Here is a 15,764-nt window from a genome sequence, read left to right as displayed (position 1 = left end):
TGCATACCTGAGATGGTGGCAGTGGATAGATATGATTTACAATTGAGTAGGGGTTAATATTAACTCACTGGAGGTACCTTGTACAGGTGAAAGGTGAGTTGGCTAGCGTAGCCAAGTGTATTAACCCTGGTTGCATATCTAAGTCACGTGTCCACTTGTGTGCTGTTCATGGTGGTTGGTATATTGGGACGGATCTAGGGAGATGTTTACTCATTTGAGGAACCTTTGCGAAGGTGAAGAGTGGGGCAGCTTACGAGTTGTGTATTGATCCTTGTCCTTTAGGGGAGATATTTTCCATTTGATGGACCTCTGCGGGAAAAGTGGGAGCGCGAGCGTGAGTATTAACCCTTCTCCCGTATGCAGGTCGCATACTCGCAGGGGTGTCGTCCGTGACAAATGCCTTAAACTAAAAGTAGAAGTATTGAATTGTATTTTCAGCTGTGAATATCTCTCGCCTTATCCTCTTTACTGTTAGAGGTGGAAGCAACAGTGGTAAAATTAGTATGGTACTAGGGCAGCAGTAGCCAACTCCAGTCCTCTAGGGCCACCAACAGGTCAGGTTTTCAGGATATCACTGCTTCGGCCCAGGTGGTTAAATCAGTGGCTGAGTCGAAGACTGCACCACCACTGCTGAAGCAGCGATATACTGAAAACCTGACCTGTTGGTAGCCCTTGAGGACTGGAGTTGGCCACCCCTGCACTATGTGGTGTGGAGTTCCACTAATGTTTTATCTTTACACCCAGAGCAACACTATTATTTCGTTTTTTATACCCGGAGTTTACCTACTTTTTTTTTTTTCATGCTCAAAGATCAACTACTTCTTTATTTATAAGCTTACAATTCCACTTTATTTATTTATTTTAAAGAAAAAGCTATTTATTTTGGAAAACCTCCCTCTCTTCCTATTTGTACAACATAAAAACAGTGTTCAAAGGGTTTTCTCCCCCTGCTTAATACAGTACATGTAGATCTTTTTTAAACCATGCAGAGTACCTCTACTTATTTGCAAGTCCCTTTGAATAACTTTTTGTGACTACTTCTCAGCAGAACACAGAGGGAGGCCTCCGCTCAGCTAGTGTATTATACGCTGTAAAAACATACTAGAGGGGTGATCTAGGGAATGTGCACTATGAGCATTTACAATGGAGAAAAGAATCCCTAATATGAGCACTCCACCTCTACTAATATAAATAATAATATAATGCTTAATGATCTCGTGTTAATCTAAACAAAGACAAACAAATATGAAATATACTACATTTAAAACCTAAAGGACACTATGTACCAGACTGGGTCCTATCATGGATCCCTATAATAAAGACATATTTCTAAATCCCAGAAATATGCACACGTAAAACGATGCTACACGAATATGTGTGTTGATGACCCGTGCTCTATATATTATGTAGAGTCCTACACTAGACGTGTAATATACTGGTAGGTAGCTGTGCTTTGACAAAAAGGCGCCAGTATTTAAAGTGCAAACAAATAAAGCAAGAAACAAAGTAAGTGAAGGACAAAAGGGTTTCCATCCTATATAATATATAGAATAAAACCCAGAATAGGGTGTACAAAATCAGTGCAATTAAGTAAGGCTATCTACAAATTGCCAGATGGTGTGGCTAGGGATTTCTACATTCATTTTGACTGATGTAATATCAGTGTTAAGGACGGCAATTATATCACCCCCCTATTGAGCATTGTCTAATCAGTACTCGCTGTGTTGTAGTGGCCTGATGTGTGTCACAGACGATATAAATTTAGCCAGATACAGAATCATACTTAGTCAGAGTAATCAATTATATAACCCGACTCAAACTAGTGGCTGCCTCAGAGGGCCCACATCTCAGTTTACCTGGCTACAATTGTAAGTATATCACTCGAGAAAGACGCCAGAACTCGCCAAAGAAGTTCCCACGAGAACGAAACGCATGTCGGGTTTAGATGACAAGGTTACTGTGATGTTATTGACGTGACCGAAACACTAGGTTTCGGTGAGTATGATTCCGTAGCTGGTTATACAGGAGGGCCCCGGGTATACTGCGGGTTCCGTTCCAGGGGCCCGCCGTATAGAGAAAATCGCCGGAAAGCGGATCCGGCGATTTTCAGTGATTTTGCATGCACAAATCGGCATTTTTGCCGTTCTGCACATGCGCGACCTATGGTCTGTGCGCGCAGACTACAGTATGCGCACGCAAACTACGGTCTGCCCATGCGCGCCGGGCGCACCCGCCCGTTCTGCGCATGCGCGACTGAGGATCCAAGATGGCGGCCCCCTTCTCGGTGCCGCCGTATCAACGGATCGCCGAGAAGCGGGGCCCTGCTGTATTCATATCTCCTAGCGAGTACTGATTCGACAATGCTCAATAGGGGGGTGATATAATTGCCGTCCTTAACACTGATATTACATCAGTCAAAATGAATGTAGAAATCCCTAGCCACACCATCTGGCAATTTGTAGATAGCCTTACTTAATTGCACTGATTTTGTACACCCTATTCTGGGTTTTATTCTATATATTATATAGGATGGAAACCCTTTTGTCCTTCACTTACTTTGTTTCTTGCTTTATTTGTTTGCACTTTAAATACTGGCGCCTTTTTGTCAAAGCACAGCTACCTACCAGTATATTACACGTCTAGTGTAGGACTCTACATAATATATAGAGCACGGGTCATCAACACACATATTCGTGTAGCATCGTTTTACGTGTGCATATTTCTGGGATTTAGAAATATGTCTTTATTATAGGGATCCATGATAGGACCCAGTCTGGTACATAGTGTCCTTTAGGTTTTAAATGTAGTATATTTCTTATTTGTTTGTCTCTATTTAGATTAACACAAGATCATTAAGCTTTATATTATTATTTATATTAGTAGAGGTGGAGTGCTCATATTAGGGATTCTTTTCTCCTTTGTAAATACTTCTCAGCAGTGCTGCTTTTGTGACCCCTATTGGTTATAGTGTGATGGATCTGCCCAATATCAGCCGATGACAGAAGAGGTTATGCTTAAATTGCGGGTGACTTGACTAGTAAAATCAACGATACATGTTTGAAATTTTACCGTTTTTTCATTTCTTCTAGTGATATGTGATCATATCCCACAGACATGGTGCTGACCACCTGAAGGCCGGGTCCTGTAAGATGAAGAGAATATTCTGCACATTAAAATGCACTGAGCAATACAATGTTGTTAATCTGTTAAAAACAACTTCTAGGATCAAAATATACTGGGCTGATATGTATGAAATACACCAATGTACTTTGGGGGTCTAAGTTGTATTTATAATAAAGCATATAAAATAGAAACGATAAATAGACATTTAAATGCATATATTTCACACATAGAGAAACACACCTTGGGGGTTACTCATTAAACAGTGACAGTCCTAATTAGGTTATTACTGCACTGACTTCTATGGGAGTTTACGTGCGGTAATGCCCCAGTTGGCACTATAACCGTTTAATAAATAACCCCCCTACCTCTATTTAATTGTACTTGCAATTCCATTTTTATTTCTGTCTAAAATAGTGAGTGTCTATCTTGAGACAAAACCTGTTATTCTTAAAATCTGATGCTTTTTCGTGAGATAGAAGTGCAGCCCCTTCATCCCCCCCCCCTAAGTGAGATCGTGTTTGCTACTAATGTCGTTCGTGCGAAGTGGTTCATACCTGTGAGGTAACAGGAGGGCTGAGTACTTCCGCGATGATGTGGGGATTATCAGGACAGGTTTACAGGGTTCCTTTGTTCATTGATAGTGCCAGCAGTCAGTGAGGATCCTCTATGATATTAGGATGGTCCATGCTGACACCTTTTCATATCCCAAGACAGTGAATCACACTTGCATATGGTTCCATGGTGTTTATTGCATCATTAGCTATTACAGCAGGCACATTACTTCCTTGCTTCCCCTAGAAGGTTACTTTAAGGCTTGAGGCCCATCTAAGCTTCCTTCTATATGGTGCTCCTCCTGTGTCCCCTTATGGGACCAGGGTAGCTGTTGTTCACTCCACAGGGGGAGGAAAGAGACACACCCACTTTTGTGAGCGAGCCAGTTTATATACCCTGAGGTTGTGCTTGTAACCCTGCCCCATAACAGAGCAGGTCTGATACTGACAGGTCATCCCAATCCAGCATGTGACCCAGCCAGTACCTCCCCCAGGCTGACACTCTCTGGCTGTTGCTAGGCCCGCCCTTGGATACAGTTACTGCATCTAAGGCTGCAATAGCACATTAGGCCTTCTGGAGGAATTAACCCATCCACTGCCTGACTTACACTGGTAGGGCCCAGGGAAACAGGTAGCAATCTCCCTCTGGTGAAATTCCAATAACCTTGCTTGGGAAATACAGTATACTCAACTGTAGCATACTGTACCAACAACCTGATAATTAGTTAACACAATATGCATTACATGTGTATACATTTAATACATTCAGATAGCCACCCCCGGCTGAAACCTGGATCTAATGTGAGTTGTACTTGGGCTACTTCAGTAGTAGTGGGCCGGGTCAGGCTTCTTGACCATATTGCCCTGACTATCAGGTACCTTAACGGAATAGCACCTCCTTCTCCCAGACTCAGAGATGTATTCTACTCTGTCTGGATGTATGTTGCAGCCCACTACCCATAGTTTGAGTAATTCTTGTGCCCTGTCTAGATCAAAATACTTAGACCTTCTGGTAGTGTTGGCTAGGTGTGCTAGTATAGCTTCCTCAACCCATTGTACCCGGTGTTCTTCCACACTCCTCATAAGATTCTCGGGGCGATAAGGATACTCATACCCCATCTTGCAGAACCTTTGCACTAGCACTCTTTCAGCCCTGCTGAATTTCATGTGACCTCTACTCTCTGGCTGTTCTGGGTAACACCCAAAATATGGACCCTTCCCATAATGGTGTTTCTACACTCTCTTCCTTGACTAGAAATGTACTGAGCACTGACCCTGACATGCTATTCTTATCTCTCCCAACAGATAGTGGATCTAACAGAGACACATCACCCTGTTCCACTTGATCCCCCCCAAGGCACAGCTTTCCCCACAGATAGTGTGGACATAACAGACATGCTATTACATTTTTCCTTACTGCTCTGGGCCACGGGAGTCACCGGGGACAAGGGCCAAGGGGTCAAGAGTTTACTGCTAGGAATTGGGTCTGTAGGGACTCTGGGGGCAAAGCGGGGAGATTTGGGCAAAGTGGCCACTCTAACGTCTCTGACAAGAAAGCTTTTGGGAGTCTCCCCAGGAGGAGCGATAGACATGTCCACAGTCCAAGCAAGGCTTAGTTGACCATGGCCTCTAGCCTTTAGAAATCTTGCTTCTGCGATGGCTGCAGCGTCAAGAGAGTCCTTTGCTTCCTTCCACTCCCTGCAATGAAGGAAGAAGGGGTCCACAGCGGGCCAGTCACTCACCAGAGAGTTAGCAGCAGGTGGTAATCCTGTCCGGCCTTACCGCTTTGCGACCTTCTCGTCTCCGGTAGTGGAGCTGTCATCAGGGTCGCTGGGTTGTCATCTGGGGTGGTGTTGGCAGACACATCCCGGGAAAATTGCTCCAGCAGTCCCAGTATGTCATAGTGCCTCTCGGCAACTTCCACGTAGGCAGCAGCTGTGGGCCTCACGCATCTCCTTCCGGCAGCATAGGTACAGGTTCCAGCGCAGATAACCATCATGGATCTCCCACAGGTCACTCGCAAAGACCACCGAAACCTGCAGATCGACATCAGTCTCAGGTACGTTGGAGGTCTCAGCACGGACGAGGGAGTTTCGGACGGTACCTCATAGATGTCATCCGTCTTATCCTCCGATTCACTGACGGTGGTCACCTCCGCACAGTTCTCCCTCTCGGAGAAAATTGCTGGGGCAGCAGCAGAACGCCCTTCACAGTACTCAGGTGGGGATTCTCCGTGGGGCTCTGACGGTTGACGGCTTCGGACTAGATTGTGGTGGACACGATAGAGCACAAATCTGGTGGCGGGGTGGTATCGGGTGAATTACAGAAGGCACTCACCCAGGCCGTTTTGGATAATCCGCTACCATTTGCAGGCCAGGATAAAACATTTCACATACCATGGCTAGGTAATAATTGGTGGCATCGCCTGCGGATCCCTGAGCCAGCGCGGTTAGCTTGCGTACCAGGGTGTATAGCGTCAGCAACTATTCGGTGCTCATGCTGTGCTCATGCTGGGATTAGGCCAGTAGATCTCCTCTGGTTTAGGCCGCAGGTAGGGCACGTGGCAGATCAGAAAGCTACCCATCTCTTGGAGCTCTCCACCCGGATAGAGGACAAACTCCCAGCAGGAAAGTTCCATCTTTGTCCTTGATCACTAGGACTCCTCTGGTCATACACTTGATCGATTTCTTCCATAGTGGAGCAAGTAAGGCAGCTCTGCATACACAACTGTAGCTATTGAAATACACGTGCATCTTGCTCCTCACATCCTGTTTGCTCCATTTGGGCACACCCAGCTCGCACACTCAGCTCGCACACCCAGCTCCTCCCCCTTGTGAATGCGATCGTCCAATCCTGGAGCAAGAAGGGGTGTGGTTTCGGCAGTTCACACTGTTTTCTGCAAACTGAGTACCAGCCGAAGCTTGCAACTGCACGCACTTTTGCAAAAAGACCATGCGGCTTCCCACGTGTGGCGGGAATCACCATTTTAGAATAAGTCCAGCAACCATGCGGATTCCGTTTCAGGGGGGAACCACAATTTTATAATACTAGAAAGTACTTGTGCAGCTCCCTTTTTCTTCAGGGGCCATCTGGTGTTGTGTGTGGGCAACCATCACCCTGGTGTCGCCTCAGGAAGGGCCCCCATTTTGTTCTCTGCTGTAATTATGTGGGTACCACGCGCCCTGGTGGAGCCTGAGGAAACGCCCCACTTTTACTTCATCCTTAAGTTGGGGGGTGGGTGCACAGGGATCTCTGGCGTCGCCTCAGAGGCCCTGTCCCCTTTTTTCCTTCTGTATTTGTGGGTACCACGCTCCCTGGAGAAGCTTCAGGGTACGCCTCACTGTTTGGCTCATCTTTATTCCGATGAGAGGGTGCACAGGGGTCCCTGGTGAAGCCTCAGGGGCCCGTTCCCAAACTGTATTTTACCAAGTGTTCAGGAGGTAACCCCCCTTTCTGGTGGCACTTCAGAGAGCATTCTCCCCCCTCTATTTCTGCATCATTACGATGAATAGGGATACGGGGTCCCTGGAGAAGCCTCAGGGGCCCATCCCCAACTGCTTTAATTATGTGGGTCTTATGCTCCCTGGTGAAGCCTCAGGGAACTAATCCAGTGTATCCTCAGTGGTTGGGCAGCAGGCTCCCCGGTGATGCTTCAGGGAACTGCTCCCAATTCTCATAGTGGTAGGGGAAGTATGTACCAGTACACAAAGCACAAACCCACAAGTCTCTGGCTGTTGCTAGGCCTGCCCTTCGATACAGTTACTGCATCTAAGGCTGCAATAGCACACAAGGCCTTCTGGAGGAATGAAACCCATCCACTGCCTGCACCTAACGGGACTTACACTGGTGGGGCCAAGGGAAACAGGTAAGGGACGGAAGCTAAACTACAGAAGCATTTGAAATATAAAGATTCCGGAGGGCTAAAATGAAGCTCTCCCCAGAGCCAATTGCAGTCTAAAAGTTACCATGGTAACCTCAGACTCTAGAGATAATGAAAATCATGAACAATAATCCCTTTAACATAAAAATTATAAATATCCCCTCTGGGCCCTGGGTCAAGTCCACCAAGTCAAGTCCCCTAGGCTCCCTCCCATGGCAAAATAGTTCCATCCTCCCAAGAGGGTTGAAATGCCTCATAGGCCCATTCCGGGTCAAGTATTCCTACTGGTGGCCCACACTATATATGGCTATATATTCCACTTTTGAATAATCTTCCTCACTGTAGAATGATGAACTTTAAATTGTTTGGAAATGGCCTTATAACTAGGATGACCAGATTTTCAAAATGAAAAATCGTGACACATAAAAAAATGATTTATAAAACAAATTACATCACGTGACGTCCCCTGTTGCCATGACAACAAGACACTGACGTCAGGCGGTGACATGCTGCCATGACAATGGGGCATCACGTGATGCCTCCGTGCCATAATGCATCCCGTTGTCATATCAACTTGATGCTGCGTGACGTCACGGAGCGGCTCGTTGTTATGGCAATGTGCATTACGTGACGTCGCGCAGCCATGTTGACGGAATTTGGAGGGGAGGATACAGCCAAAGCAAGATAAATAAATATATAATAAATAGATCTAAAAAAAATGTTATCTCCACAAAGAGCCACTGACCCACAGAGCCACTGACCTACACACAGAGCCACTGACCCACACACACACAGAGCCACTGATCCACACCCCCACACACAGAGCCACTGACCAACACACACACACACACACACACACACACACACACACACACACACACACACACACACACACACACACACACACACACACACACACACACACATAGCCAGAGGCACTTACACACACACAGAGCTACGGACCCACACACAGAGTTATTGACCCACACACCCACACACAGAGCCACTGACCCAAACATCTACACCCAGAGAGCCACTGACCCACACACCCACACCCACAGAGCCACTGACACCCAGAGCCACTAACACCCACACCCACACACCAAGAGCCACTGACCCACACACCCACACACAGAGCCACTGAACCACACACCCACACACAGAGCCACTGACCCACCCACACAGAGCCACTGACCCACACACCCAAACACACACACACAAACACAGCCACTGACCCAAACACACACACACAGAGCCACAAACACACAGCCACTGACCCACACACCCAAAGACCCACACACCCACAGCCAGTGACACACACACACACACACACACACACACACACACACACACACACACACACACACACACACACACACACACACAGCCAGTGACACACACACAGCCACACACACACACAGAGAGCCACACACACAGGGCCACACACACAGGGACACACACACACACACACACACACACACACACACACTATCCTTATATTATGAATGAGTGCAGTAAGGGGGTATGTAATAGGGCAGGGAGCATTGTTGGGGGTACATGAGGTGAGATTTGGGGATATATAATGAATCAGTGCAGTAAAGGGGTATTGCATAGAGCAAGGGGGTATATACACTGGCGACACACTTTATTCGAGCTCGGCTAGTCCCACGAATTCGGGTATACCCGGGTGTATTGAGGTTTGTGACTGTTTTCTGCCCGAGTGCATTGAGTTATTTTCCAGGCAGGGATTGAAGCATTTTATTCCCGCTGGCTGCAATACTGCACAGTATATATATATATATACTGCATTACAATTCATGAATTTATGCCATCTGGTAGACACGCGAAGCATTGCAGCCTATCAAATCCTAATCATTATCATTTAACAGATCAGCCGCCCATCAGCCAGGCATGAACCCAGGCTGGGAAGGCAAATGCAACGGGGCTTGTCAGAGGTGAGGAGCGGCGCATTCCAGGTATCTGCCAGGTACATACCGGGTATTTGCTCGAATAAAGTGTGTCGGTGCAGTATGTGGCAGAATAGGACTTGGTATTATTGCTGCACTGGGCCCCAGGCCCTGGGACTGTTAAAGGCGCAGGGACCCAGCAGCAGCAGCAGCCCGGTGCTGCAGAGGTCTCTCCTGGGTTCCTCCTAACCCTCGGGAAGGAAGATGACGGCGTACACACGGGCCGTGCGAGGCGGTGACGCGGCTCTTACTCACAGGATATATATTCTTATTTAATGATTCCCATTTGGTGGCGGCGGGGGCCTCCCCTGTGATCCTTCCTCCCATTTACCGGCTCTCCATCCGCCTCCCTCTCTCTCACAGCAGGTCGGGAACGCACAATGCACCGCGCGGGAACACACACCAGCTCAGTCCTCCAGCCCTACATCCTACAAAGCCCAGCCATCAGCATCCTTTAACCAATCCCCTGCGGCCCAGCTGGCATTCTCTAAAAGCCCAACCCGCCCGGCATTCTACAAATCCTCATCTGCTACCGCATCTTCCCTGCATCGCGCGCCCCTGCGTACCGCCGCCGCATCCAAATCCTGCTAGAAAAACCGGGACGGACCCGCAAACGGGACAGAAATGAAAAAAAAAACGGGACTGTCCCGACAAAACCGGGACATCAGGTCACCCTACTTATAACCCTTCCCAGATTGATGGGCACGAACAATTGCTTCTCTAAGATCATTGCTGATGTCTTTCCTCCTTGGCATTGTGTTAACACACACCTGAATGCTCCAGACCAGCAAACTGCTAAAACTTTGGCTTTTATAGAGGTGGTCACACTTGCTGATGATCAATTAATCAAGGGCATTTGATTAGCAGCACCTGACTACTACTTAGCATCTTAATTACTATGGAAGCAGTAAGGGTGTACTTAGTTTTTCACACATAGCTTCTCCATTTTGGCTTTATTTTTGTTAAATAAATCATGACACGGTGTAATATGTCATGTGTTGTTGTAAATCAGTTGTTGTATTTACCTAATTTTAAGACCTGCTAAGAAACAGATTATTGATTGTTATTATGTCCTGATATGTAAAACCATAGAATTCAAAGAGGGTGTACTTTCTTTTTCACACCACTGTACATGTATACATGTACTACAATTGGATATGCCTCCCCCTTCCCTTTCTTTTTTTCCATATCCCCCACCCACATTTTGTTTAATCCCATGAAAACCTCAATAAAATTTGAGTTATTAAAATATATATATATAATAAAAAAAATTTAAAGAGCAGGACGTGCTCAGAGAGCAATATACTAAAATTGCATGGGTTAAACATTGTATGAGTTAAACTCATATCGGCCTCTGGGGGGATTTCTGCTTTTAGAAGAAAAACATCTCTATGAAGGTTATGGGTCTGCCTGGTTCATAAGAAACCCTCATCGGCGGGGAAATGAACAGCTCAACAAATTCATCAATACACCTATTACAGAGTGGGAGAAGAGACCGGATACATTTAAATGGCCGATGTTTCAAGGCAAAAGTGGTGCAGTACTGAGACCAAAATATAGCAACCGATTTCTTTTAACCCATAACTGCACATCTTAGGCCTTGATACGTAGGCCGGAATATTTCTATTTTACTTTGGAATTCAAACAAAGTTTTTCAGACCATGTTTATGTTTAACTGGAAGAAACAATGTCTCTTAATATTGTGTTCAGAGGACATCTACAAAGTTCTAATAACAGCAGAAGAGTAGACTAATTAAATTCCAGAGGTATCACAACTTAAGGATACATTTCTAGACGTCAATGTACCTAAGGGCCTGGTCCCGCTGGCGGCCGCACGAGCGTTCCCCACCAGCAGGGGAATTTTCCCGAGCCGGTCCCAGTCCCCCCTCGCTGCACAGCTCACTACACGCTATGACGCGTCAGCCACCAGGGGATTCAAAAGAATTGTAATCCCAAGCAGCGACGCGTCACGTGGTGTGGCTGTGAGCCAATGAGGAGAGGAGGCTTCGGGGAGCGGGGAGGAGAGTGTGGAGGGAAAGCAGTGATTTTAAATAAACTCTGCAGCACCAAGGAAGTCCCCCCTGCTCCCTCCCACAGACTCGCTCCTCTTGGGGGGGGGGGTGTCCCCCTTCCGATTCCCCCCCTGCTCTAATCCCCCGGGCTCCGATTCCCCCCCCCCAAAAAACCCACCCACCCGAGTGTGTATTTGTGAGTGCCTGTCTGTGTGTGTGTATGTGTGTGCCTGTCTGTGTGTGTGCCTGAGTGCGTGTTTATGTGTGAGGAGTTGAAGGGCTGAGGATTTGAGGGGCTCAGAGGTTGAGGGGCTGAACGGCTGAGGAGTTGAGGGGCTAAACGGCTGACGGGCGGTCCCGCTCCCTCACGTCATGGCCACCCCCCCCCCCCACGTCATGGCCCCGACCCCCACCCGTTTTGGCCACGCCTCCCCGCTCGCAAAAATGGTCCCTTTGGACCGGAAAAAGCCCCAAGTGCCTCTCCACGCGCCGCCTGCCTGCAGGGGGGGCGCGTGGTCTGAGGCAGCGGGGACTTAGCCTAATGTAGTGTCTGATTGACAGATCTGTATACTTACTAATCATTGTTTGAGTTGACCTTGAGTGGAGCAGACTTACCTGCAGCATTTAAAACTTCCTTGTCAATCTTCTCCGTCAAAAGACAGTATAAACCCTGCACCCCAACAACTTTCTTGAGTAGTTCAGAACGTGGCACTGGATCATCAGAGTCCCACTGCTCAATTTCACAGCTGATATGGAAAAAGGGACAACAAACTTCAGTGAGAACATTCCTCATTACAGTAGGATTCATTTTACAGATTGTGAGGACTGTAAAAAAAAACAATGCTGGTTCCACCAAAATCTAAAATGAAAATGTTGTAGTTCTTTACATTTTATAGGTAGAGTACTATCTAGAAAAATATTTTGGAGACGCATTAAATTAAAAGCACATTTCCAATTTAACAACAACTTTAACATATTAAACATGCTTCTGAATTACAGGCATGCTTGGCATGTTTTTAAATACTATAACAATGAATATATCAATCTAAATGCATTTGTTATGATCTATCTATAACTGAGAAAAGCAGTTTTAAAGAGTAGTCTCCCAAAAGCTAACCAACATATAGAATATTGTGTCTAAAATGTAACTGTACTGTGATGGTGTAACCCAGACAGATGAGTAGTGGAGAAGGCAGTACTGCCATGTTGTGAAGTACAGGTAGAACATGTACAGTATAAGGGATTGCTTGAAGGCACAGGAAAAAAGCCAAGGTTGAAGAGCTTACTGTAAACTTCTTGACTTCTAAAATATATCATTAAGTTGTGATACCTTTAGAATTTGTGCACACTATTACATCTACGTACAAAATTATTGTCAATTGTTGTTACAGGACTACTGTTGTAGGCTCATACCTATAATGTTACTGACTGCAATTTCCTTCATTACTGTAATGGGGTTAATGTATCCCTGCAACATACAGGGGTCCCTAGTATAAGGGGGATGCCCAGGTACATGCCCAGGTACATGCCCAGGTACCCTGAACCTAGTATAGGGGTTTAGGGGATGCTCCAGCTATATGATGAAGCTGTGAATGTTTTTTGTGTGTACAAGTTTTAAAGTAATTTCTAGAGTGTGACAAAGATGCAGCTAGTAAGTGTAGGCAGTAAACCCCCTTACTCCATCTGTGACACCAGAACGAGGACTTACACCTTTTTAACACACAAGGTACAGGGACCAGTATATTTTATTAAAGAGTTATGTTTAATAGGTATATGTACTGATAACCTGTCAATGAACTGTGGGATTTCCGAGTCTGGGGTTCCGAGAGACCAAATGGCTACCAAGCTCGGCGCCACAAGGTCTGTTCGGAGTCCGAACTTGAAAGCCTCAGGGATGCCAAGTTGTTAGAACAGGAGGAGTACTGTAGTTATACTTGAGTACCTCCGTCCTGGGCTAACACAGGGCTATCCGGCCACCATTTGCCCAAACCCAGACTCTGTGGAGCCTGGACAGCGGGTGGGCTCAATATGGTTGGCTCATGCCCCTTGGCAGACTGAGAAAAAGTGCCCACCTGGCCTTACAATACCGACAAATCGGTGATTGGCTGGCAGGAGAATTCCCACGCTCTGATAGGCTGTAGAGGTTTGTGAATGGGACACTGAAACCCATAAGGAGCCTTTCAGCCAATCAGGACGGCAGATTCCAAGCGCCAAACCATCAGCCCCTGAGGAAGTGACTGACCTCACGGTATGCGTAGGGTTGTGGGTAGTGATGTTTGTGGAGTGGACACCGGCAGTAGCTGCAGAGCCTGTGGAAAGCAGGACTATCAGCTTGAAGCGAAGAGGCGAGTGATTCGCAGTTCCGCGTATGCGCGCGCAATTTGGCAAATGTCTGTAGCCGGCATACCGAGTGGCTACACAAAGCGAGGAAGCCCAGCTCAGGAGGTGTTACCGTTAGGGATCATCCAGATTGGCAGTGCATGCGGCAGCAAGACCAGCCATTCACTGGAGGAACATCTAATCTCCTGGTGTGGACACTGACCCCGAAATGGACAATCTACTGTGCCCATTTGCATCTTGCAAGTAGGGTTTCAATTTTTCCATATCCGGAACACAGTCACCACGTCACAATCCCAGTGTATGTTATAATTATTCATTTTTATTTTTAAGTATATATTATTAAACCAGTCCATTTCTTTTTGGCTCATCACAAAGTGTTGTGTTGTTTAATGTTAGAGTTAGTCTCCATGTTTTATGTGTGTTGGTCTGTAAGTAATGTTTGTTATATCAGCAATTTTTTTTTATAGATTTTATGGTTTTGTAATCATTCTACAGTTATACACTATGATTGGTCTCTGGATTTTTCTCCACATGTTGTGAGACAACGATCAAGACTCATCAGAAGATCCCTAGTTCAACAGGACTGGACATTTTGTATGTTCAGGTTTTTTCACCAGATATTTGCTTTTAGGCATTGGTTTATTTTTTGTTATTTCTGTGTGTGATTTGCAAAAATCTCATTGTTCCAGGCAGCCTTCCTATATTTTAGGCACTTTAGGTATAGACTAGTAGGGTCCATAGCACATTATATTATTTTAAGCATTAGCGCTGGAGCACATTCATCTTTTCTTTGCATGTACTGATACCGGCAAATCGGTAATTGTCTGGCAGGAGAATTCCCACGCTCTGATAGGCTGTAGTGGTTTGTGAATGGGACACTGAAACCCATAAGGTGCCTTGCAGCCAATCAGGACGGCAGATTCCAAGCACCAAACAATCAGCAGCATATTAAAAAATGCGCTGTGAAGAATAGACGCGAGCCGGCTTCAGAGATTTTGACTCAGAACATTTTCTAAATCCCGCTTTTTGAGAACGTAGCAGTTGTGGCTTGGATTGCAGGCCGATTTGCGTTCCAGGACTTTCGTGAGTACCTCCCGGTCATTGGAAAGGGCTCCTACCGAGGTCGTTTGTGACAATTTTGTTTAAAGGACAAGTTTATTCGTTAGCCCCGTTCCCAGTAAGTGTGTTAACCCTGTAAATTGTGTTACATTGTGTGTATATCGTTTCCTGAAATAAATTACAATTTATTTTACCTCCTTGCTTTGCTCAATGAATGATCCCGGTATAAAAGGTGTTAATAAACCTGGTCTCCTGTGACAGAGAGACAACACCACTATATGATACTCTGTATAAGAATACTTAGTGCCCCCAGGTAATAAACAAAATGCAGTCTTATTAGGGTAAAAAATACATTTTAATGGTAGAAACAAAATATTAAATAAATGGGGCAGATAAAAATACCATATACTGTATATGGTAATACAAGCCACCACTGATTATATCAGGCAGATGTAGGTGAGGAAAGCGACACACCTACAGATGTCGCTTGTCTGTGAGCATGGAGGAAAGAGGGGCAGAGGACATGGGGGGGAGGAAGAGGGGGGAGAGGGGAGGTGTAGGGAAAGGGAGGAGAGGGGGGATAGGGGGAGGAAGGAGGAGGGGGGAGGGAGGGGGAGGGGATGTGCAAATAGGGTTGCCTGGGGTCCACTATTGAACCGGACTGTCTTATATTTGGACGCTCTGTCCAGTAAAAAATTAGAAGTAATACTGAACATATATGTGTGTTGTATTACCTCTCTGGACATAGGGACCTGACAGGCTTGGGGGGCCGCAGGATTTCCCTGAGCAGGTAGAGAACATGGCTGTTGCTAGGGGGCTGGGCAGCTTCCTT

The 15,764-nt window shown here is 46.2% G+C and overlaps 1 protein-coding gene across 1 annotated transcript in view; it reads right to left on the bottom strand.

Annotated features, from left to right (window-relative positions):
- LOC142496180 (glyoxylate reductase/hydroxypyruvate reductase-like) overlaps positions 1-15,764 on the bottom strand; it is a 55,002-nt gene that overhangs the window by 25,933 nt on the left and 13,305 nt on the right. The window contains exons 2-3 of the mRNA XM_075602670.1: positions 12,149-12,279; positions 3,070-3,142 (exon numbers count right to left, since the gene is read on the bottom strand). Of these exons, the coding sequence (XP_075458785.1) occupies positions 3,070-3,142; positions 12,149-12,279 (204 nt within the window). The remainder of the gene's footprint in view (positions 1-3,069; positions 3,143-12,148; positions 12,280-15,764) is intronic.

The sequence above is a fragment of the Ascaphus truei genome, chromosome 1 (genome assembly GCF_040206685.1).
Source record: "Ascaphus truei isolate aAscTru1 chromosome 1, aAscTru1.hap1, whole genome shotgun sequence".
NCBI classification, from domain to species: Eukaryota; Metazoa; Chordata; class Amphibia; order Anura; family Ascaphidae; genus Ascaphus; species Ascaphus truei.
This window is presented reverse-complemented; position numbering and strand designations above follow the sequence as displayed.